The 20822-nt window shown below is 53.1% G+C and overlaps 2 protein-coding genes across 13 annotated transcripts; one reads left to right on the top strand and one right to left on the bottom strand.

Annotated features, from left to right (window-relative positions):
- The first annotated feature begins 1360 nt into the window (after positions 1–1360).
- On the top strand, positions 1361–9332 carry ZNF672 (zinc finger protein 672). Of its 4 annotated transcripts, none has more exons than XM_045999533.1 (3): positions 1876–2007; positions 5039–5142; positions 6528–9332. In XM_045999533.1, exon 3 carries the CDS (start codon positions 6652–6654, stop codon positions 8023–8025), a length of 1374 nt encoding a protein of 457 aa, XP_045855489.1. In that variant the 5' UTR covers positions 1876–2007; positions 5039–5142; positions 6528–6651; the 3' UTR covers positions 8026–9332. The 4 variants fall into 4 exon arrangements, with proteins under 4 accessions (XP_045855486.1, XP_045855489.1, XP_045855487.1 ...); XM_045999531.1 differs by having other exon boundaries at positions 1883–2018; XM_045999532.1 differs by having other exon boundaries at positions 1883–2018; positions 6082–9332.
- A 140-nt stretch (positions 9333–9472) lies between these two features.
- ZNF692 (zinc finger protein 692) lies at positions 9473–18822 on the bottom strand. 9 transcript variants are annotated; one of them, XM_045999526.1, is made up of 12 exons: positions 17735–18822; positions 16915–17102; positions 16594–16625; positions 15956–16219; positions 15373–15421; positions 15158–15280; positions 14619–14837; positions 14454–14531; positions 14270–14348; positions 12755–12869; positions 10088–10187; positions 9473–9953 (listed from the first exon to the last, which is right to left on the bottom strand). In XM_045999526.1, exons 2-12 carry the CDS (start codon positions 17088–17090, stop codon positions 9650–9652), a joined length of 1539 nt encoding a protein of 512 aa, XP_045855482.1. In that variant the 5' UTR covers positions 17091–17102; positions 17735–18822; the 3' UTR covers positions 9473–9649. The 9 variants fall into 9 exon arrangements, with proteins under 9 accessions (XP_045855482.1, XP_045855480.1, XP_045855481.1 ...); XM_045999524.1 differs by having other exon boundaries at positions 14619–14840; positions 17735–18821; XM_045999525.1 differs by having other exon boundaries at positions 15158–15283; positions 17735–18820.
- Positions 18823–20822: the final 2000 nt, after the last annotated feature.

The raw sequence follows: 20822 nt of genomic DNA, 5'->3' as shown, positions 1-20822 counted from the left end.
CTCAGGCACCTACCGGTCAGTTTGATTTCTAATGCATGGGGCTCGGGCAACTACCGGTCAGTTTTGTTTCTGATGCATGGCACGAAATAAAGCTTTGCTTGATTTTCGCTTTGTGTCAGTCTCCTTCCTTCCATCACAGACCCTAACACTTAAACATCACTGTCACATGTGAGTCAGCGAACACTTGTTGAGCTGTGCATCACTCATTGTGATGTGCAGTGCTCATGCTTCAGAGCATCAATTATGAGCAAGACGAGGCCTTTACAGAGGTGAGGGCCATTATCTGACTATACCAACGTGTAGAGAGGGTTGCATTGTAGCATGGGTGCACACCCAAGACTGAGGGTGGAAAACGGCATTCCAGCATAGATTAATCGAGATGGCATTTGACTAAACTTTTAAGAATGGTTGGAATTAAAAGCAGGAGAGCATTCCAGGGTGAACCAAGAGGTGGGTGAGGGGTCTCATGTACAGTGGGTTCCTGAGCAGAGCAAGAGGGACGGAAGTTCTGGATGTGCAGGAGGAGCAGTACAAAGTGTTCTCGAAAGGAACATTAAGGCAGGTAAAGAATGACCCTGAGTGCCATCCTCGAGATTCTGTTCTGGATAAGCCTTGAAGGGGCTGTTGGGCTCCCAGTTGCATTTCCATCTCTCAGTGGAAGACACTGCAGTATCAACATTTGGACAAGAAGCCCCGCCTAGCACCTCTTGTAGAGGAGGCTGGGAAGCAGACCGGAGGCTGAAAAGCAGCTTGGGGAAAGTATCCCCAAACCTGACAGTGCGACCCTGGGTGAGTCGCCAATTCGCGGGAACCTCCAGGGCCGAGCTGCGGGGAGGATCGCACTCTTTCCCATAGTGTGGCCTCACTATAGACAGTCACTGACTTCTACTGGGACGATTTGGGAGGGTGGCCCCCGCGGTCCGTCCACAGCAGGAACCCGTTAGCCGGGAGGCAGCAGCAGCAGGACTCCCCTTCGCGTCCCCGCGGGCGTGCGGGAGCAGCGGGAGGAGCTGACTGGGCACATGGAACTCCGCCACAGCAGGCTGAGACGGTGCGCAGCGCCCTTTCCTCGGATTGGGCGGAATCATGCCCGGAGATATGTCAGAGACTGGTTAACCCTGGGAAGAGGGCGGAGCCTTGTCAGGGAGGGAGGCGGGACTTGGCTCCCGGTGGTATCCCTGCCCCCTTGTGGCGTCTCGGCGGGGGCTGGAGACGCTGAGCAGTCCGGGGAGAGTTTAGGGCTCCTAGTCATCCCAGCAACCGGTGACGCGGCCCTCCTAAGGCCCACCACTGGCCAGCCGGGGAAAGGGGGCCAGAACGTGACTCCCTATCCTGAGGAGCCTCCCAGCTCCCCACTCGGCGGCCGCGCGCTCCTCCAGCCCCTTCCTCCCTTCAAAGCCCTAGTCCCGAAGTCCGGGAGGCGGGGGTCAGCGAGCCACTGAGTGGGAACTGCGCGATATACAAGGAGCCTGTCGGCGACCGGTGAGGGGACTGGGGCTGGGAGGGCAGGGTTGGCGCGGGGAAGCGATCTCCAGCTACCGCCCGTCTTCTCCCCTCGGCTCCCGGCGACCAGCGTCTGCGGCAGAGGCAAGCGCCGCTAGGCAACGAGTGACGCTGAGGCGGGGCGGGACGAGCGATTGGCCAGTTCCGGCTCCCAAACGCCGGCGGCCAGCTCCTCCCAGGCCTTGCCCTCAGCCTGTCCTCCCCCGCCTTCCCCTGGTGACCTCTGGGGCGGGCGGCCACACGACGCAGACATCGCAGGGCTAAGACGGACTTCGCCCACCAGACCCCGTCGGCGTTAATCATCCCGGACTCCTCGCTAGGTTTTCGATGGGCGGGCGCCAAGGGCGAGGAGCTGGGGTGGGACAGTGGGTGGGAAGTTTCGCCCTTGGAGAATCCGCGTAGCGACTCGTGATGAAAGGTGACTGAGGCGCCCGGATTGGCTGCCCTGCGACCTACTTAGGTGTGGCGTTCCTCTTCCGGTGGATACTTGCGGGCCCTTTCCCGGTCAGTACCAGGTAACAAGCCTTAAACTAAGTAACCCGGCTTCCTGATTTCCTCTGAAAGCTCCCGGGTGTGTCGTGGTGCTACAGTACAGAATGCCCACGCTGTTCTAGCCACGTGAAGCAGGGTTCTTTGGGGGTCGGGGAAGGACTTACAAAACTTGCAGAACGTTCAGAATCCTTGAAGTAGAGGTAGGAGTCAGCCTCCGTGCTCGGGATCCCTCTTCAGAGGGGCTGTCCTGAAGTGGGTAAGACCTAAAAACGCAGCCACCACAGTTCTCAGACTTACACATATCTCAACCGTCTTTTCATATGAAATGTTATGATAGCTTCCTTTACTGAGTTCTCCCAGACAGGAGTGTCCGACATCTGTCGTCCCCTGTCCAAGGTTACACAGCTAATAATGGAAGAAGCAGAATTTGGACACTTGCCTCTGCGGTTCCCATACGCATGTTACAGTTCCATTTCAGTAAACCAAAGCAGAGCATTTGCAGCATATGCAGTAGATAGGACTATGTAGAATAAGCTGACTGGTGAGAGGCATCCTCCTCCAGTACCCTGCCGTTGGGAAGAATTGTATTCCAGATTAACACATCATGTTTAAAAAGCACTGGATGCCCTCTGGATGCCCAACTTCTTGCTAGGCCCAGGGAAGTTGCAAAACACCATGTATCATCCCTTCCTACGTCCCGGTTCTGGGATGCTCTGTCCCCCTTTGGGTTGCAGTTTTGCCCATGTGTCAGAGGAAGTAAAGACTAGACTATCCTACTACGTGTGTTCTCTCCCTGCCAACATCCCGATCTTCTCCATGGTTTCCAGTTCACAGGAAAATCTGTGTGAAGGCAAAACATCCAAAACAGCGTACTTGGATCATGATCAGGCTTGGGCACTTGGGATGGAAAGCAGCTGTCATTCCTATTTCTAGCAGTTCCTTAAACATGCCAGACTGGATCTGAAACTGAAATGGGCAACTTCTTTTGAAGTACTGGACCTTGTTTCTATTAGGTCAAGAGTGGCTATTTTGGTGCTCTAGATTCCACACTCCATCCTTACCTAGAAAAGGGGCTCAAGCCTTCCTGGAATGGATGGGACTACTATTCCCTGTTACTTTCATTGATCATTCAGAATAAAGCCAAGTAAGGGACGGGGCTGTGGGGTGTGAAGGTGCTAAGCAGAGCTTCTCTGAGGAGGAGTTATTGGAGCAGAGACCTGAATAAAGAGGTGAAGGGACTTTACAGCTGGAACTATAAATGGGAAGGCCCCAAAGTAGGCAATTAATTTAAATAATACATTTCCTTTAGCCCAATATATCCAAAATATTATTATTTCAATATATAATCAACATTAAACATTATTGAGATATTTTGCATTTTTTTTTCATACTAAATCTTTGAAATTAGGAGTGTATTTGACCCTTACAGCCTATCTCAATTTGGACCAGCCAGCCACATTTCCAGCACTCAGTCCCATATGGCTCATGGCTACCGTAGTGCGCAGCACATCTGGGGACAGCCCTCAGCCCCACTCCTGCACCAGCTTTACCCAGCTGTGGCTTCAAGATGGAGGAATTGCAAGATGATCACTTGTCTCTTCATTCTGCCCCAGAAGTATTGGCCTGGCAGAACAGATAGCCAGGAAAGAAAATCTTTGTACTAACTGAAGGACACAACTCAGAAGAAAAAGAACTAAGCTGCTGTCATAGTAGATTGTTAGTTAATGTACTAAATGCTGGTTAATTACCACACTCTTGATCTGTAATATATCAGATATGGTTAGATGTGGAATGAAATACCTGCAATATCTATTAAGAAACAAAAATAAAGTGATATATGAAACTTTATTTTTAATCAATTTTGAATGTTAACTTTTTCATTAGCTTATCTTACTTAGTACCTGTTTTCAGTTACATATATAATATTTGTAAATATTTGTACTTATAACTATTTAATATAAATGCTTGATAAGTACTAAAATATTTTAAGTATTGAATGACTAGGACTTTTCACCAACTCACACATTATTACCTCCTTCCCTCTTTCCAAGCCCTCCTGTACTTACTTTTTTACTTAAAATGAATTTGGTAGTATAACAACTTGAAAACTCTGTCAGAAAAAAAAAAAAAAGAAAGAAAGAAACTCATTTGGGAAACTGGTTAGGAAAGTCTAGAAATCATTCTCCTTTTTTGTACAATAATATTTTTTTTCTTTCAAATTTCCTCCCAAGCATAGACCCCTTTGCTTCCAGGGCAAACTCCAGCATGGGGTGAGGTACAGAAGAAAGACTTCAGGGGTGTACTCTGGCACTCAGTTACCAAACCTGCCCTCAGGGTCTGTCTCACCGCATCTATAATGGGGGAAATTATATCTTTGTTTATATGCCATTTATGTATGCATGTTTGTGTTTGTGCATTTGTCATACCTTCCTTGGGCCTGTGCCCTGGGAGGCAGAGGGTGGGTTCCCAGAAACTTGGCCTGAGAGGTGCCACGGTCCCTGGTATCCCTCAAGTGAGGTGGAACCCTCACCAGCATGGTGCATTACTGTCTTTGGCATTTGGATCAAACACTGAGTCCTGAGGGAAAGTTTTATTCACATGAGGGCAGACATTCTTTTGAACTGACAACCCCGAATAGACAGCCCAAGTATCTGGGCTGAAAGTTCCCTCTGGAAGAACTGAGACATTGTCTCTGAAGACTGCTTTCAGGTCTGCAGAGGGACTCCTGTCCCTGCTTTCAGCTTTTGCTTAAACTCATTCTCTGTGAATAAGATGTCTGGGATTTAAAATACCAAAGGCCAAAAAAAGAAGAAAAAAAAAAATGTGTGGGAGAGGAGTGCAATAGAGGAAACGGAATAGCAAAATGTAGATAGATAGATGCTAAAGGTGAGGGATTCATATTATTCTTCAGTTTTTTATATTTGAAAATGTCCATTTAAACAATACTCTCCTCCAAAAAGTACTCCCCTCTTCTTTCTTTCCCTGCTTCTGTCCCCTTTGCTCAATGTAAATTCATGTTGTCCCTCTTACTTCATCCCTGCAGGGTACAGAACATTCTGCTCCAAAGGAATGAGAAGAGAGCATCATATCTTGGCCACTCCTGCCCAATGTGAAGGGGAGCAGAAGCTCCAGAGCCCACCCCTGAAGGTTTGTGGCTTTCAAGGCTTTTTTTCAGTGGATCTCATTTTTGGGGTGTTTTAACCAGAGCTCTGGGTATTTATGATGTTTCCATCTGCCAATAAGAAAATGACTGCCGATCATTTTGTTTGCTTCCTCTCCCTGACCTATTGAATGACACAGCCTATAACTCATAGCAACTATACCTAATCTCCACTGAATTTAGCTGGGACCAAACCATGAGCCTTGAGGAGAGTAGTCAGTCATGACGCCCACAGGAGTTTCTGTACAGAAAGGCTGATCCTGCTCCCAGACAGCCACCTGGACCAACTTGTCAAAAGGACTCATGGATAACATTTGAGATAAAGAGGATAGCAGATCAGATCCCATCCCCATAAAGGGGTTGCTCTGCTACTCTGGATTCTCAGATCCCTGGAGCTAGGGCAATGAGAAAGGTTTGCAGAATGTTTGCAAACAATGTGGATGACCTGAGAATTAGGAAGGAATGCATCTTCCTTCTCCACAGTTTTCCTGAAAATGTGAAAAGCACTTCTAGGCTAATGCCATTAACTTTCAGTATTATTCTTTGTGGATTATTCATGTTCCTTTTTGGCCTTTTCCTGGGTCCCGAGTTGCTTTCTCAAGGCTAGGCCAGGGAAATTTGAGGCTGGAGACCTTTGGAACTTTGGTGTGGAGTGATTATCAGCTACTGCCCAAAGCCAGGGCAATACTTTGCCATTTCTTGGATTACCATCCCTTGCCCAGGCGCAAGCCCTTTCTGAGACTTTTGCCCAAACTGCTGTTTCTCTACAGGTTTATGCTTCATCTCATTGCCCTCCTTGTCCTTCCAACCCAGATTTGGCTGGGTTCACATTGGTGACTTTAGAAATCAGGGTCTCAGAGGAAGGTGTTGATGTAGTTGAGGCCCAGGGGCCCTCTCATTGCCTGTCCCTCCTTGGTGTTTTCTAGTGCATGTCCAGGCCGAGGCCTCTGATCTAAGAACAGAAAACGGGCTGCTGGGTACTCCTCATTCCCTGCCAAGCAGAGTTTTGGAAGCAAACTCCCTCTCTGAATCCCTCCTGCCCTTCCTGATGCCATGAGGACCGCCCCCCAATACTTCTAGGAGTCCTATGGCTTTGCTTCCTCTTGGAGAGTGGAATCCAGGAGATGGCCTAGCTGAGGAAATCACAACAAATAGGGGCCCTGTGCCTGCCTCTCCATTCCCCGAGGTGTAGCTGTTGCAGCTGTTACTGTGGCTTACAGTGACTCTTCCTATAGGATGAAGGGTGAAGGGTGAACCTGGCTGCAGCCCACCCTAGAAAAAGCTGCAGAGCCTGCCCACAAAAGAAGGAACCTGGCATCTGCAAGCCAGTTTTCCAGGCCTCCCCTTCTTCCCTGTGCTACTCCCTTTGTAGGCCTTCAGGAAACTGAAAATAACAGGCAGTTTGAGGCGGTGGACCCCGGCGTGGGAGTGGCACACGTCCCTGCCAGCATGGCCCCCAGCCTGCGTCCCGAGGGCACCCCAGCCTAGCCCTCACCATGTTCACTGCATCAGAGGCGGCGGTGGTGGCCGCGGCGGCAACAGGAAGGCCTTACGTGTGCAGTGAGTGTGGCAAGAGCTTCAGCTACAGTTCGGTGCTGCTGCGCCACGAGCGTGCCCATGGCGGTGACAGCCGCTACCGCTGCCTCGACTGCGGGGAGAGCTACGCAGTGGCCGCCGACCTCCGCGCGCACCGACGCACGCATGCTGGCCAGACGCTCTACATCTGCAATGAGTGCGGCCAGAGCTTCCGTCATAGTGGCCGCCTGGACCTGCACCAGAGCACACACAGACAGCGCGGCCGCTCCTGCCCCTGCCGCGCATGCGGCCGCAGCTTTCCACACCTCTCAGCTCTGTGGCTGCACCGGCGCCACCGGCACCCCCCCGAGCGGCCCTGCCGCTGCCTCCTGTGCGCGCGCACCTTCCGTCAGAGTGCGCTCCGCTTCCACCAGGCGCGGGCACACCCGTGGGGGACACCCATCACGCCTCTCGACCCGCTCCACCGCTGCGCACAGTGCCCACGGGCCTTCCGCAGCTCTGCAGGGCTGCAGAGCCACGCTCGCGTCCACGCGAGCCAGCGTCCGGCTCCTGAGCCGCACGCGCCGGGTGCGCACCAGTGCAGCGTGTGCGGGAAGAGCTTCGGCAAGAGCTCCACGCTAACACGACACCTGCAGACGCACTCGGGTGAGAAGCCCTTCAAGTGCCCGGAGTGTGGGAAGGGCTTCTTGGAGAGCGCCACGCTGGTGCGCCACCAGCGAACGCACACGGGGGAGAAGCCTTACGCGTGCAGGGACTGCGGGCGCTGCTTCAGCGAAAGTTCCACTCTGTTGCGCCACAGGCGCAGCCATCAGGGAGAGCGGCCGCACGCATGCGCCACGTGCGGCAAAGGCTTCGGGCAGCGCTCGGACCTGGTGGTGCACCAGCGTATCCACACCGGTGAGAGGCCCTTCCCGTGCGCCGAGTGCGGCCGCCGCTTCAGCGACCGCTCTGACCTCACCAAGCACCGGCGCACGCACACCGGCGAGAAGCCCTATCACTGTGAGCTGTGTGGCAAACGCTTCACATGCGTCTCCAACCTCAACGTGCACCGGCGCAACCACACCGGCCACAAGCCCCACAAGTGCCCCGAGTGTGGCAAGACCTTCAGTGTGGCCTCCAAGTTGGCGCTGCACCGGAAGACCCACCTGGGCGAGCGGCCAGCGCAGTGCGCCGAGTGCGGCAAGTGTTTCAGCCACAGCCGCTCGCTCTCCCAGCACCAGCGGGCGCACACGCGGGCTCGAGCTGCCGCCGCCACCCAAGCCACCGCAGGAGCTGTGCTTATCCTTGCTGGGCGAGCAGAACAGGAAAAGCCGGACTTCTTGTGTCCCAGCTGAGGGACCCTTGCTGAGAAGCTTTTCTGTAGTAGGCTGGGCACGTAGCAGGCACTGCCACAGGGAGGTCTGTGTAAAGATAGCACGGCCGGCTGTCGCCTTTCCCCATCTTCAGTGGTAGCCCTTCACCTGGACTGCAGCCGGGCTCCTACATCTACTTCCCTGGTCAGCTCTTCCTGTCCTCCATCCTTCCTGTCCTCCCCTGGGGTGTAGGGAGGCAGGAAAACCTCCTAGACAGGAAAGAGCCCAGGTATGGGTATATTCCCACTGCTGCTGTTGTGCCCTCGGAAGTTTTTCTGCTTTCTGACCTGGGTTCAAACTTTTCTTGTCCCAACCCCTTTTCCAGCCCAAGTCTCCTCTAGCTCTCCTTCCCGTGTTCGTTTGTTGTCCTGCCTCTTCAGGTAATGATCACAGATGTGGCCACAGGGACAACCCACCCACCTTGTGGTCTTCTTGACTCTTGGTTCTATTTGAGTCTCTGCTACATTCTCCCTAGGCTCAGAGATGGGGAATTTGTAGGCAGAGAGATGATGGGACAGCTCATTTCAGTGAAATACATCATGCCAGAAGCCACCAGCCTGCTACCTGGCAGAGAAGGCCCACCACAGTGAAGCTGGGGGCAGGAGCCCTCAGCAAAGCAGCCACCAGTCCCATGGAGCACACCTGATGGTATCCAGATCAACGTGCCTCTCAGGGCAATATTCTCCAGCTAGGTGGGGGGACATTAACTTTGAGACCTAGACCGAGACCCTGTGGGGTCTATAAAGCAGAGTACTGCCAAGGGGAGCATCAGAATACTATTTCCAAATCAAGCCTGGAGCCATGGGCAAATGGAGCTCCACAGAGTCAATAGTGCAGGGCAGAAAATCTGGAATTGGCCAGCAGTTGTTTTGCTTACGACCGGTGAAATAAAGCTTGGTTTTTTGGGGGGGTTCCAGAAGCCAAGAGCCTCCTTTGTTATACCAGAAGCTACCATCTTTGCAGAATTCAGGAGTGATCCAAGAGCCAAGCCCTTTTGAGTTCTAAGATGTCCCCTCCCAAGGTAGCTCAGTGATCGTGCATGCACAGCCTGCTTGATTTTGCACTGGAAGGCAAGACTCTTCAAGCATGTACGTTTGGTTCTCTTGGTCAATGCAGAGTACGAATGTGGCTCAGGCTCACATACTTCCATTCCTGTTCCAGCTAATCTCCTGGAATGACCCAGTGCTCTCCATATGTCGCAGCCCGCACTTCTTGAGTGCAAGAACAGGTATGACACTCCACAGAAAAGGACTGCAAAGTGCCAAAGCAAACTAAGAAAGCAAGCTAGGTCCTGGAGGTAGGGGCCTGCAGAGAGAGCAATACAGCCCACACCCATGGTAAACTCAGGTATATTCTAGCAGCACCTGCTTCTAGAGGAATCAGGATTCCTGCACTTCAGGTGCCAAAATACTCACTCTGCCCACGTACGTCCATGTAAAATACTGGGTTTATTCTGTCCTTCAGGAAGACTAAAGTAGCCTGGCTTGTTTTTCTGCCCCCACCCTGAACTCCCTGTCACCCTGGTTTCTGGGGACCAGGCACCTGGCATTCTCTTCCTTGCTCCTCTTCAGTCTCCAGGGTCTGGTTCCTTAGAGCTCAGGAATGCTCACTGCTGAGGAAGCACAGTCAGAGCCTGAGGAACCACAGAGGGGCTGGACTCATCACCAGACCTCGGGGTCACAGAGGAAGAGATGCTGGGACAGGGCTCCGACGGGCCGGGTGACTCTTGTGGGGCTGGGAGCAGGGCTGGATGGCTTTTGCTGCAGTGAGCTGCAACGCTGTCTGGCTTCTCGAAACGCTTGCCGCAAAACTCACAGGGGAAGCGCAGAGTAGCGGCTGTCTCTGCATGCTTGCGCCGGTGCCAGTTCAGGGAGGCCTTCTGGCGGCAGGTGAACCCGCAGATCTCACACCTGAGCCAGGGACAGCGGAGGGAAGGACAGGGTTTCGGCCCATCGTGACCTCCCCAGGGGCTCTCCCTCCTTCAGCACTCTCTTGCTGGCCCACCCGCAGCCCAACCTTCCCTTCCTCCTCCCACCACACTCACTGCAGGGGTTTCTCTCCAGTGTGGATGCGCCGGTGAATGACAAGGTTGCTGCTGGTGCGGAAAGACCGGGCACAGAACTCACAGATGTAGTCCCGGGTGTCTGCGGGTTCACAGGGGTCACCCCAGCATCCATCCCCGGGCCGTGGCCCCTCCTCAGCCCAGCCCACCTGTCAACTCTCACAGGAGTACTGGCCCCATTCAACCAGTTTATGCACATCCCCCCAGCCCCCAACAGTGCCCCTTGGCTGTCAGCTGCCAATCTGCTCCATTTTCCTTGAAACTGCCTCCCTACCAGCACTGACCACCTGCCCTCTGTGCTTCTCCAGCAGCTCTCACAGTCCCGCTGTGGTTTTTCTCCTATACCTCCCAAGTCTCTGGGCAGGCTCTACAGGAGGTATCCCTGCTTCTTGGGGCATTCTTTAGACATGTCTCACCACTGCGTGTGTAACCCCACACGTACCCCTCCAGCCTTCTTCCCCATTACTCCATCACATTCCCCAAATCTCTGGCCCCAGGCCCTTTCCTCAGCCATTACTCATGCTATTGCTTTGCCTTCTACACGTCCAGCACTCCACATTTCTGTTCCCGGACCTGCACTGACCTGGTCTCCCACCCATCTCAGCCGCCACTCCCAGGGCACGCCCCATCACTGCACCTCCTTGAAATCGCCATTTCAAGCATCCCAGCAAGGGCCTTCTACTTTGTCCGGCTACAATAAGCCTGTGGCTGCAGGCTGCCAGTGCAGCAGCCTGTTGCCTTCCCACTGTCCCCCTCCGCACTCCTTACCCAGATCCCTCTCTGGGGTGTCTTTGTAGCCTCCTTCGATCACTCTACGAATTCACTGGCTGCTCTCTCCCTTAGTTGTACCAAGGTAAACACAACCCTTGGCCTGTTCCAGGAATACACAGGTGTGGTATGGGGAGCAGAAACACAACCCACAATCCGTTCGCCTACCCCTCAGCCTTTCCTTTTCATTCACAACCACAAGTCCCAAAGGCCCACCATATGCCTCTGCATTTCGTGGCCAGTTCACTCTGCCGCTCTCAAGAGTCCAGAAGGCCATTTTCCATACCACCTCCTCTCTCTGCTAACTCACTCAGCAATGGTCTCATTCTTCAGGTCACCAGGGAGAGAGAACCCAGGGGAAATAAGCACACGGTCCCCTGACCTGATCCATCCACCAGCTCACCTCTGCCCATATCCATCCACTGCAGTCGCCCTCCAGCTATGCAGAAACCCACTGCTTCTCCCTGACCTTCCCCCCAAACCCAGACATCAGTAAGCCTTTTCTCTCAGTGCGATCATTTGCATCTCTGTACCCCCAAACTCACAGCTTCCAGCTAAGACCCCATTTCTCTACTTGTCTTCAGGGCAACACTCCAGAGAATGGCCCCTACTCGCTACCTCTACTTCCCCAGCTGCTCCCTGCCTTGAACTCACTTCTGTCTGTCCTCCTTTGTCACACACCACCTTGTCGTCTAGTCAAAGGTGGCTTCCCACCACATCCAGTAGCCTGTCCTCAACTGACTCAGTCTCGTAGCACTGGCACAACCCACCCCCTCCCCCACAGAACACTCTCTCCATGTGGGTCCTCAAATACTGCTCTTTTCATCTGCTTCACCAGGCGCTTGGGAGCTGCCCTTCCCATCTGCACCGCTCAGAACTCTCTTGTACCTAAGCTCACCCCATGGAGGTACCCTATACCCTCAACCCCAAAGACCACCCACCTGCTTGTGATGAACACATTTTCCCCCCATCATCTCTGAACTCCAGATTCACATCTTCTGGGATGTCTAAATTAGCATGTCCCAAATAAAATGTCCCATTCCTAAAGCCTGCCTCTCCCTTATTTCCAGGAAATCTCATCACCTCTGCCCAGTTGCTCAGGCTGGAATCCTTCAAGTCAGCCTTGACGCCCTCCCACCAATCCACCCGTGGCCACTCTGTCCTCACAGTGGCCTTTGGGCTCTACCTTCACACTTCCATCAGCCTCCAGCCACATCCCTCCACCAACCCAACTGGACCTGCTGTCATTGTGTGCTGCGTGTTCCTATAGTCCCATTTCTCCACACGGCAGTCACTCTGCTCCTCTTAAAGTCAGTTGTGTCCTTCTGCCATACACGACCTTATCTCGTTTGGCCAGAAGCCAAGTCATACTGATGGTAGCCTTGGAGACCCCCACCACCTGTCTGATCTCTTTTCCTTCCTTTCTAACTTCCTGGCCTCCTCTCCCTTCCTGGAACACGCCACACAGAAGCCAGGTCAGGGCCTTCCCAGTGCTGCCCATAGACATGGACAAGCCTCCATTTCTCCCTTCACTTAGGTCTTTGCTCAAAGCATCTTCCCTTTCTACCAGAGAGACTCCTCCCTTGTGCTCTCCTTCCCCTTCCGGGCTTTTACATCTCTTTGTACCCCTCTTATCACTAGAGTGGACGTCTTATAAAGTAAGGATTTCCTTCTTTATTCACTTTTGTATCTCAGCACCTAAAACAATCTCAGGCAGGCGGGTGCTCACCACACAGAGAACTGAGTATAAGAGTCATCCCATGGAGGGGTGCTGGGATATGCAGAAAGGAGGTGATGAGCCCCACAGGGAAGTGAAGGGACCCACAGGGGCAGGGGACAGCACCCACAGGAGGGAAATGAGGAGGCATTTCTATCACTCACCACTGTGCAGTTTAACATGCTCCTTCAAGTGTTTCTTAAAGTTGAAGGACTTCCCACAGGCTGGCTCTGGGCAGGAAAAGGACTTTTGGTGGATGTGCTGGTACTTCTTGTGGTGCTAGGAAAGGAAACAGGTAATGTCAGGGAGGCCACCAGAGCTGGCCCAGCAGGCAGGGTCCTCTGCCCACCCACCTTCCCTAGTAGTTCTGTCACCACCAGCTCCCATCATCCTGGCCAGTCCTCATACGACTGGGAGCACCCCATCCCATCCTGACACCAAACTCTGCCCTCATCCTATCCTGTCCTTGACTTGCATTATCTCACATTTCTGCCACAACCTCTTTACAAAGCCCAGTTCTCTGAACAAAGGGCCATTCTGGTGACGCTCTTGGTTCCCTAATCATGAAGTTGCTATCTGCTGGGAATGAGAACACAATCTAGGTAGGTATGACTACCTTTTTCAGTATTAGTGTACAACAATATTGCCCAAACTGCCTACTTTATTAATAGCTCATCATGGGTGTATATTATATGACGTTTTCCTGAATCTGCTTTGGAAACACACATACACACATGCATGCTCTCAACGTGGGACACTTTAAAGGTAGTCTGTTCTTTAACTCCCTGAGTATGTCTGGGAAATTGTTCTCCTGTCTGACCGAATTTTAAATCCTGGCTCCGTAAACTGCATGGGTTGTCCCCTCTTCTATAATCCCACTTTCTCATAGTTAAACTGCTGCTAAAGGCTGCTTCAGTCTTCTTCATTAACAGCCTCCTGTGTTTGACTAGCCCCACTAAAGTCCTCATCCCAGAGCTTTTCTACCACGCAGGGCTGACGTACCCATGTCCTCTCCCAAATCCCATCCACCATCGCTTCGCCATCCCCCTGGTCTGGGCTCTCCCTCAGCTTCAGGACGTCATCTGGGAGGGCTCTGGGTTAGGTGTGGGTCTGTGGCCCTTCCCTCTTTGTGCCTCAAACCTCTCCTGCAGTTAGGCTGCATCTTCTGGTCCTCTGGCACTAGAACTACCCACTCCAGCCAGCAGGGCCCAGTGGCTGAGTGCGGACTCTGGAACCCCAGCGCGACCACGCACTAGCTTTCAGTGTGCCTCAGTTCCCTCACCTGCAGGAGGAACAGTCTTGGCACCTACTCCCTAGGGATGTTTTGGAGACCAGAAGACTTGATCCACATCAACTGCTTAGAAAGATGCTAGCCTTCCAAGAGCCTGAGGAATGCCACTGTCATCCCCATGTGACCCTTGGAGGGCCCACGCAACCAGCGGTGGTGAGCAGCAGCTGTGCACCTGATGCTTGGTTTTCTTCCTTATCTACAGCTTTCTGGTTTAGTGATTAACTCTAGGTGAGCTCTGCAGGTCCAGCCCTTCTCTTCCTATCTCCAAATCCACCCACACCCTGAGCTTCTTTGCTTCAGCTTCTCCTTCACCTCCGCATTTCCTTAAGCCCTTCTCATATACCTCTGAGGCCACATAGAGCCCAGTCTGTGACCCTCATGTCCTCACATTCAAATACTGCCGGTTGGAGAAGATCCTTCCACAGCCAGGGAAGTCACAAGGCAGCAGCTCTCTTTTGGCAGCTTTCCTTGGGGGGGGTGGGGAGGATAGGCAGGAGCATAAGGACTCCCACAGGCTCTCCTCAGCCCCCTCTTCTCACTCCCCATGCCAAGGCCCCCTCCCCGAGGCCTACCTAATTCTCTTGGAGCCGATCTGTGTCGTGTCTTCCTCCCAGGCCAAGGTCAGAGCAGACTGGGCCTGACTCCCAGGGCTATGGGCAGCAAAGAGGGAGCAGAGGGCCTCGAGGCTGGGCCATGTCCCAGGATGCCCCTGCCCTCTGTCTCAGCCATCAGGTTACCTGGCCAGGGGCTCAGTCTGCTGGGCTACTTGAGGGGTCCCTCTGAGTTCTGGCTGTACCCCAACTTCCGTAGGCAGAAGAGGTCCAGAACCCGATGAGGATGTTGATGAGGATGGTACAGCAAGAGGACTGAGGGGAGCTGCTGGGGCCGGGGGTGTCTCCCCATCCTTAAATTCATGGGTGACAGGGGAAGGAAGTACTCTGGGGGCATCTGGATCACTGCTGAAAAGAGAAGGGAAAGGAAGGCATTATCTCCCCAGGCTCTCAGCTAGCCTTCAACCCAACCCCAGCACCTAAATTGCCAAGATCCCAATCTCAGAACAATACTACCCACACACTAGGATCTATGTTCACACCTACTTTCATCTTTCATTTTCCTCTAAGCCTACTTTCATCCCCTTTCCCCAATTCAGAGCCTCCAATTCTTTCTGCCTTCCCCACCAATAAGCCTTTCCCTTGATTCTGGAAAGCCTGGGATCCCTGACCAGCTGTCCCCTCCCTGCTGCTCTATTCAACATCTTTCCACAACCCCAACTTGCTCATCTGGGGAGGAGCTGTAGGTCCATGGGCTGGCATCACTGAGCATCTCCTCTTCATCCTCATCTTCCTCCTCCCCATCTTCTCCTGGGGTTGGGAAGGTCTCCAGTAGGGGTCCCACTTCCCTGCTGGACCAAGAAAGGGAAGCCTCAGGCTGGGCTCCCTCACCTGTGATATTCACCCAAGTCTATCCTTTCCCTCCCATCCCCAACCTCACCTGGGCAACTTGGCCTCCGGAGTCCTCTCTTCATGCTCAGATGCAAAACCTGTTGGCAAAGGTAGGGTCAAAGGGGAAGGAACTCTGGGCTGGGGGGATGAGGACGCATACATTTCTAAGGTCTGAAGTGGTGGGAGGACTCTTGGGAAGGAGGAGGAGGGTGCAGAGGCTACAGGGATCAGAAGGGGTATTTTCTTTAGAGATGATACATTCACATGATTCAAAAAATAAAAGTACAAAAAGGTACACTTTGAAAAATCTCTTTCCCGATACTGTCCCCCAATCACCTAGTTCTTCCCACAGAAAACCTGGTTGCCTACATGCCCTTCCAGAGAAATTTTATATACATTCATAATATATATACATTCATTCTCCTCTTATTTTCCACCAATGGTAACACAACACAAATGTTATTCTGTATTTTGCTTTTTATACCTAAAATATATATTTTAGGATGTACTTCCTTGTCAGCATAGTTTTCCCACTGAGAAAGGATCATTTTTAGAAAATGGGGCTCTAAGCCACAGAGATGGGAACCATTCTCCTTCGCTTTGTTTTGTAACTCTTCTTTCCTGAAGCCTACCTGCAGGCTCCTGTCCGCTCCTGGCCTCCAGGCACCAGCTTCTCCGGGCAGTATTTGTACAGGAAACTGGCTTGGGCTCCTCTGGAGATATGGAGCCTGAAGAGGGGCCCCAGGAGAAGGTATGGCCTGCAGAGCACTCCCACACAAGCCCCCCATCTTGGCCCCCAGGCCCTCGAAGCCCCGGCACCAGGCTGCACTCTCGGCTGTGGGCATGAGACAGGAGCACCAGATACTGCAGACCCTTGGGAGGCAAAGGCTCAGGACCTGAAGTGGTGAAGGCAACAGTCAGGGCAAGCTTCCCAGCAGTCAGGGCAGGCTTCCCAGCCTCCCACTCTCACCCTGGGACACGCCCTCATAGCTCTGTCCCCCAACGCCCTGGGCAAGGCCAGTCCCTAGTTCCGTTTACCATTCTTCAGAGCCCAGAACCCCCAAAGGTCCTGAGACGTTGCTGTCTTCTCCGCAGGCTGCCCCCCATCAAACTACCCTGGGCTCCCCAACTCCTCCACCTTTTCCCAAACTCACTCTGGGTCTCCTCTTCTCCAGTCCTTCCTGAGGCTGCTCCTGGGTCACATCACTCCCTGTTGCCCCTCTCCCCTCCCTGGCTCCAGACCCCCTACCTCTAGTGATCTCCTCCCTACCTGCACAGAGCACACAGCCTGAAGAAGTGTACCTGCGAGGGGAATGGGGGCGGGGGGGGGGAGAGAAAACGGGCAGTTTAGGGAGGGATCCCGACCAGCGGGTGCCCTCAGCTCTCAGCGCGCACACACTTTTGGGCGCCCTATTCTCCGGGGACCAAGAGGAGGGCAAGGGGCCCACAGAAGCCGCCAATCGCACAGGCTGTTGGGCCGAACCGAGGCCGCTGCAGGTGGGGAGGAGCAGAGGGCCGGCACAGGGCCGGGGAGGGGGACTGGGCGGGGCAACCCGGGCGCCCTCCCCCGCAGCCCGCGCCGGCCCCTAACCGGTCCAGCAGGAACTTAGCGAGCTGCGAGTGCAAGGAGAAGCCCAGCCGCTCCTTGAGGAGGCACCACTGCTCCATGTGGCCGCCCAGGCGGATGCGGCACTTGCTGCGGCGCGCGTCCAGCTGCCGCCGCTTCTCCTGCCGCCTGCGGGACGCGTCCACCGGAGAGGAAGCCATGGGCGCCGGGACCTACCGGGCGGAGGAGACGCGCGTGTGGGCGGGCCCAAGGCCCCGGCTCCGCCCGCCGCCGGGGCCGCAGTGGGCTCGTTGGCGACCTGGCAGCGGCACCGAGACATCCCGGGGGCGGCCGCGGCCCCGGCGCCCTCACCGCCCCGGCTGACGTTACGGCGCGTGTGAGCCGGCGCCGGGCGGCTGGCGGCGGCGAGACGGGGTCGAGGCCTAACAATGGCCGGACCCGAGACGCCGGCACGGGGCTGGGCAAGGGCGTGGGACTCACGGAGGACTCTCAACTGGGGCTGCTTGGGGGGCAGGGGCAGTTTCCCCGAGGAGAGCACGGGCCTTGACTGGCTGCCGGGGACAGGAAGCTGGCGCCGCCGGGGGCGCTCTTCGTGGCGGGGCGACCGTGGCTGGGAGCGGGTCTGGACGGCGCCCCCACCCGGCTCGGGCCGCCCCACTTAACGCTCACTGTGCGTAGGGCACTCCGATGCCGAAGGCAGCGCGCTGGCCACCGAGAGCGCCAGCCGCGGTCCACCCCTACCCGGCCTTACCTGCGCGCCCCCACCCGCCCTCAGCCCCACTGCGCCTGCGCTTCCCCCGCCTCGCGCGCAGGCCCGGAGAGCCGCGGGAGGACGAGGGCCCACCTCGCGCGCACCGCCGCCGTTTCTCTTTTAAGAGGAACCCGTCCCCCTCCGCGTCGTTGGATGCAGCCCGGAACAGGGGCTGGGGCGGCTGGGAGGGGACGAGCCGAGGCCGCGGCGTGCGCCTGCGCATTGCCAACGGCGCGTACTGCCTGCCGGGAGGCGTAGTTCTCGCAGGGATGGCTTGAGCTCGCCGCTGAGGTGCGGGGAAGCCGTGCGGCGGTGGCTTCTGTCGCGAGTCCCTGCGCTTATGGGGGAAATATATAGAGCCAGGCCCTGCCCCTCCAGCCTGTTCAGGGATGTTGCCTCCACAGCGGTTCCTGTTTTGTACCTCACCAACAAGTTCTCCGTCTCAGTTGCCCCCAACATGCAAACACGTGCCGCAGAATCCCCCACCTTGAAAACCACCTAGACACCTCTCCAGAACCCAAGGGCCCATCCAGCTCCGGACCCTTCCCTCTGGGGCATCAAAAGTCCTCTGAAGAGTTACCGAGATTCACTGTGGACTCTTCTCAGCTTCCCATTCTCTCTCCAGATGACTCAAGGGGAGGGTTCCTCTCCATCAAGCCATTGGAATGGTTCTTCTCAAAGTCACTTGGGGCGGCCTCTCCGCCTTCAGAGCAACATCTGGCAATGCAGATGTTTCCCTCCATCCTCCTCTACCCCAAACCCCAATGGCTTTTGGGACTTAACACTTTTCCTGGTTTTCTACCTTCCTCATTCGCTCCTCCTTTCCTTTGTTGGACCCGCCACCACTGTACCACCAAAATACTCTGCCCCATGGATTGGAACCAGAATCAAATATTCTCTTGGATCTTTTCTTGAATGATCTACTTGTCCCATGGATTTTTTTTTTCTTCTAAGTTTTTATTTAACTTGCGTTAGTTAATGTACAAAGTAATAGTGGTGTCAAGTGTGGGATTTAGTGATTTCTCACATATAACACACAGTGCTCATCACAACCTGTGCCCTGCTTCATACCCATGACTTATTTCATCCATTTCCCACACCCAACTACCCTCGAGCAACCCTTAGTTGGTTCTGTATAGTTAAGAGTTAGCTTTCTGGCGCCTGGGTGGCTCTGGTCATGATCTCGGGGTCCTAGGATTGAGCCCCCACTTCCACCTGCCCTCACCCCCCTTGCTTGTGTGTGCTTTCTCTCTCAAATAAACAAGTAACTTAAAAAAAAAAAAAAGGAGTCTGTTTTTCCTCCTTTTTTTCTTCTCCCTACCTGTGAGGCTTCTTAAACTCCACATATGAGTAAGTAAAATCATGTGGTATTTATCGTTCTCTGATTCAGTTCACTTAGCATTATATACTTTAGCTCCATCCTGTTGCTGCAAATGATAAGATTTCATTCTTTTTGATGGCTGAGTGATAGAAGTATATGTGTGTGTGTGTGTGTGTGTGTGTGTGTGTGTGTGTGTATCACATCTTCTTTATCCATTTTATCCATTCGTTAGCTGATAAAATGAACATTTGTTCTCTTTCCATAATTTGACTATTGTGGACACTGCTGCTATAAACATCAGGGTGCATGTACCCCTTCAAATCAGTATTTTTGTATCCCTTGAGTAAATACCCAATAGTGCTATTGCTGGATCATAGGGTGTTACTATTTTTACTGTTGGAGGAACTTCCATACTGTTTTCCAGGATTAGTGCACCAGTTTGCATTCCCACCAACAGTGAAGGAAGCTCCCTTTTCTCCACATCCTCACCAACATCTGTTGTTCCCTCTGTTAATTTTAGCCATCATGTCACTGTGAGGTGGTATCTCATCATAATTTTGATTCATAGTTCCCTGATGATAAATGATGTTGAGCATCTTTTCATGTGTCTATTAGCCATCTGAATGTTTTCTTTGGAAAAATGTCTATTCATGTCTTCCACCTATTATTTAAGTGGATTATTTGTTTTTTGGGGGGTGTTTAGTTTAATAAGTTCTTTAGATATTTTGGGCAGTAACCCTTTATCAGATATATTATTTGCAATTGTCTTCTCCCATTCCATAGTCTGCCTTTTAGTTTTGTTGCTTGTTTCTTCCACTGTGCAGAAGCTTTTTATTGACAAAGTCCCAATAGTTCATTTTTGCTTTTGTTTCTCTTGCCTCTGGAGATGTGTCTATTAAGAACTTGCTACTGCCTAGGTCAAAGGGAGTGTTCCCAGTGTTCTTCTCTAGGATTCTGGGGGTTTCCTGTCCCACATTTAGAGGTCATCCATCCATTTTGAGCTTATTTTTGCATATAGTGTAAAAAAGTGGTCCAGTTTCATTCTTCTGCATGTGGCTGTCCAATTTTCCCAGCACCATTTGTTGAAGAGACTGTCTTTTTTCCATCAGATATCCTTTCTTCCTTTGTCAAAGATTAGTTGATCATAGAGTTTTGGGTCCACTTCTGAGCTATCTATGTGGAGGCCGAGAAAATTAAGGCCATCCCACCTCAGGTTTAGCTTTAGCATAAGTACAGCCATCTTGGCAAAGCAAAAGCTGGCACCTTGCACCCCCTCTCCACCCGCTCCCCTCGCCTCGGCAGTATGTGTGACATTCCTCAGGCATCCCTGACTGCCCTAAAAGAAAAACAAATAGTTAACTTGCAGAGATCACAATCCTGAAAGGCAGGAGTCTCCCTTGGTTTACAAATGTCCTTGAGATTTACAACAAAGAAGTTACCTTATCAATAGCCCAATTTCCAGAGGCACACATAACTCGGTTCCTCAAGCCCTAACATCACCCTCCCCGCCATAAAAACTGAAGGAGGCTGAGGCTGAGGCGGAAGAAAATGGAAACAAAGTTAAACCTAAATCTCACTAGCAAGAACACTCGATAGCAGGAATGTGACATTCCACCAGGAAACTCCCAATTGTCGTCATGTTAGTGCCTCATCAGAGGGAGAAATGGCCTTGATTTGATAATAACCAGGCCTCCGATATCCTGACAGTCTTTTTTACCCTGATAGCCTTTCTGAACATCCCCTTTGTCCTCACTTACTGCTGAGCCAGCAGTCATGGCCCAATTATCTACTGCCAAGTCCACCCCCACTCTGACTTTAAAAACTCTGACTGTAATCTGGTTCGGGGTCCAAGTCCCTACT

Source organism: Meles meles, chromosome 3 (genome assembly GCF_922984935.1).
Source record: "Meles meles chromosome 3, mMelMel3.1 paternal haplotype, whole genome shotgun sequence".
Taxonomy (NCBI): Eukaryota; Metazoa; Chordata; class Mammalia; order Carnivora; family Mustelidae; genus Meles; species Meles meles.
Note: the sequence above shows the minus strand (reverse complement) of the source record. Positions and strands in the feature narration are given on the sequence as shown.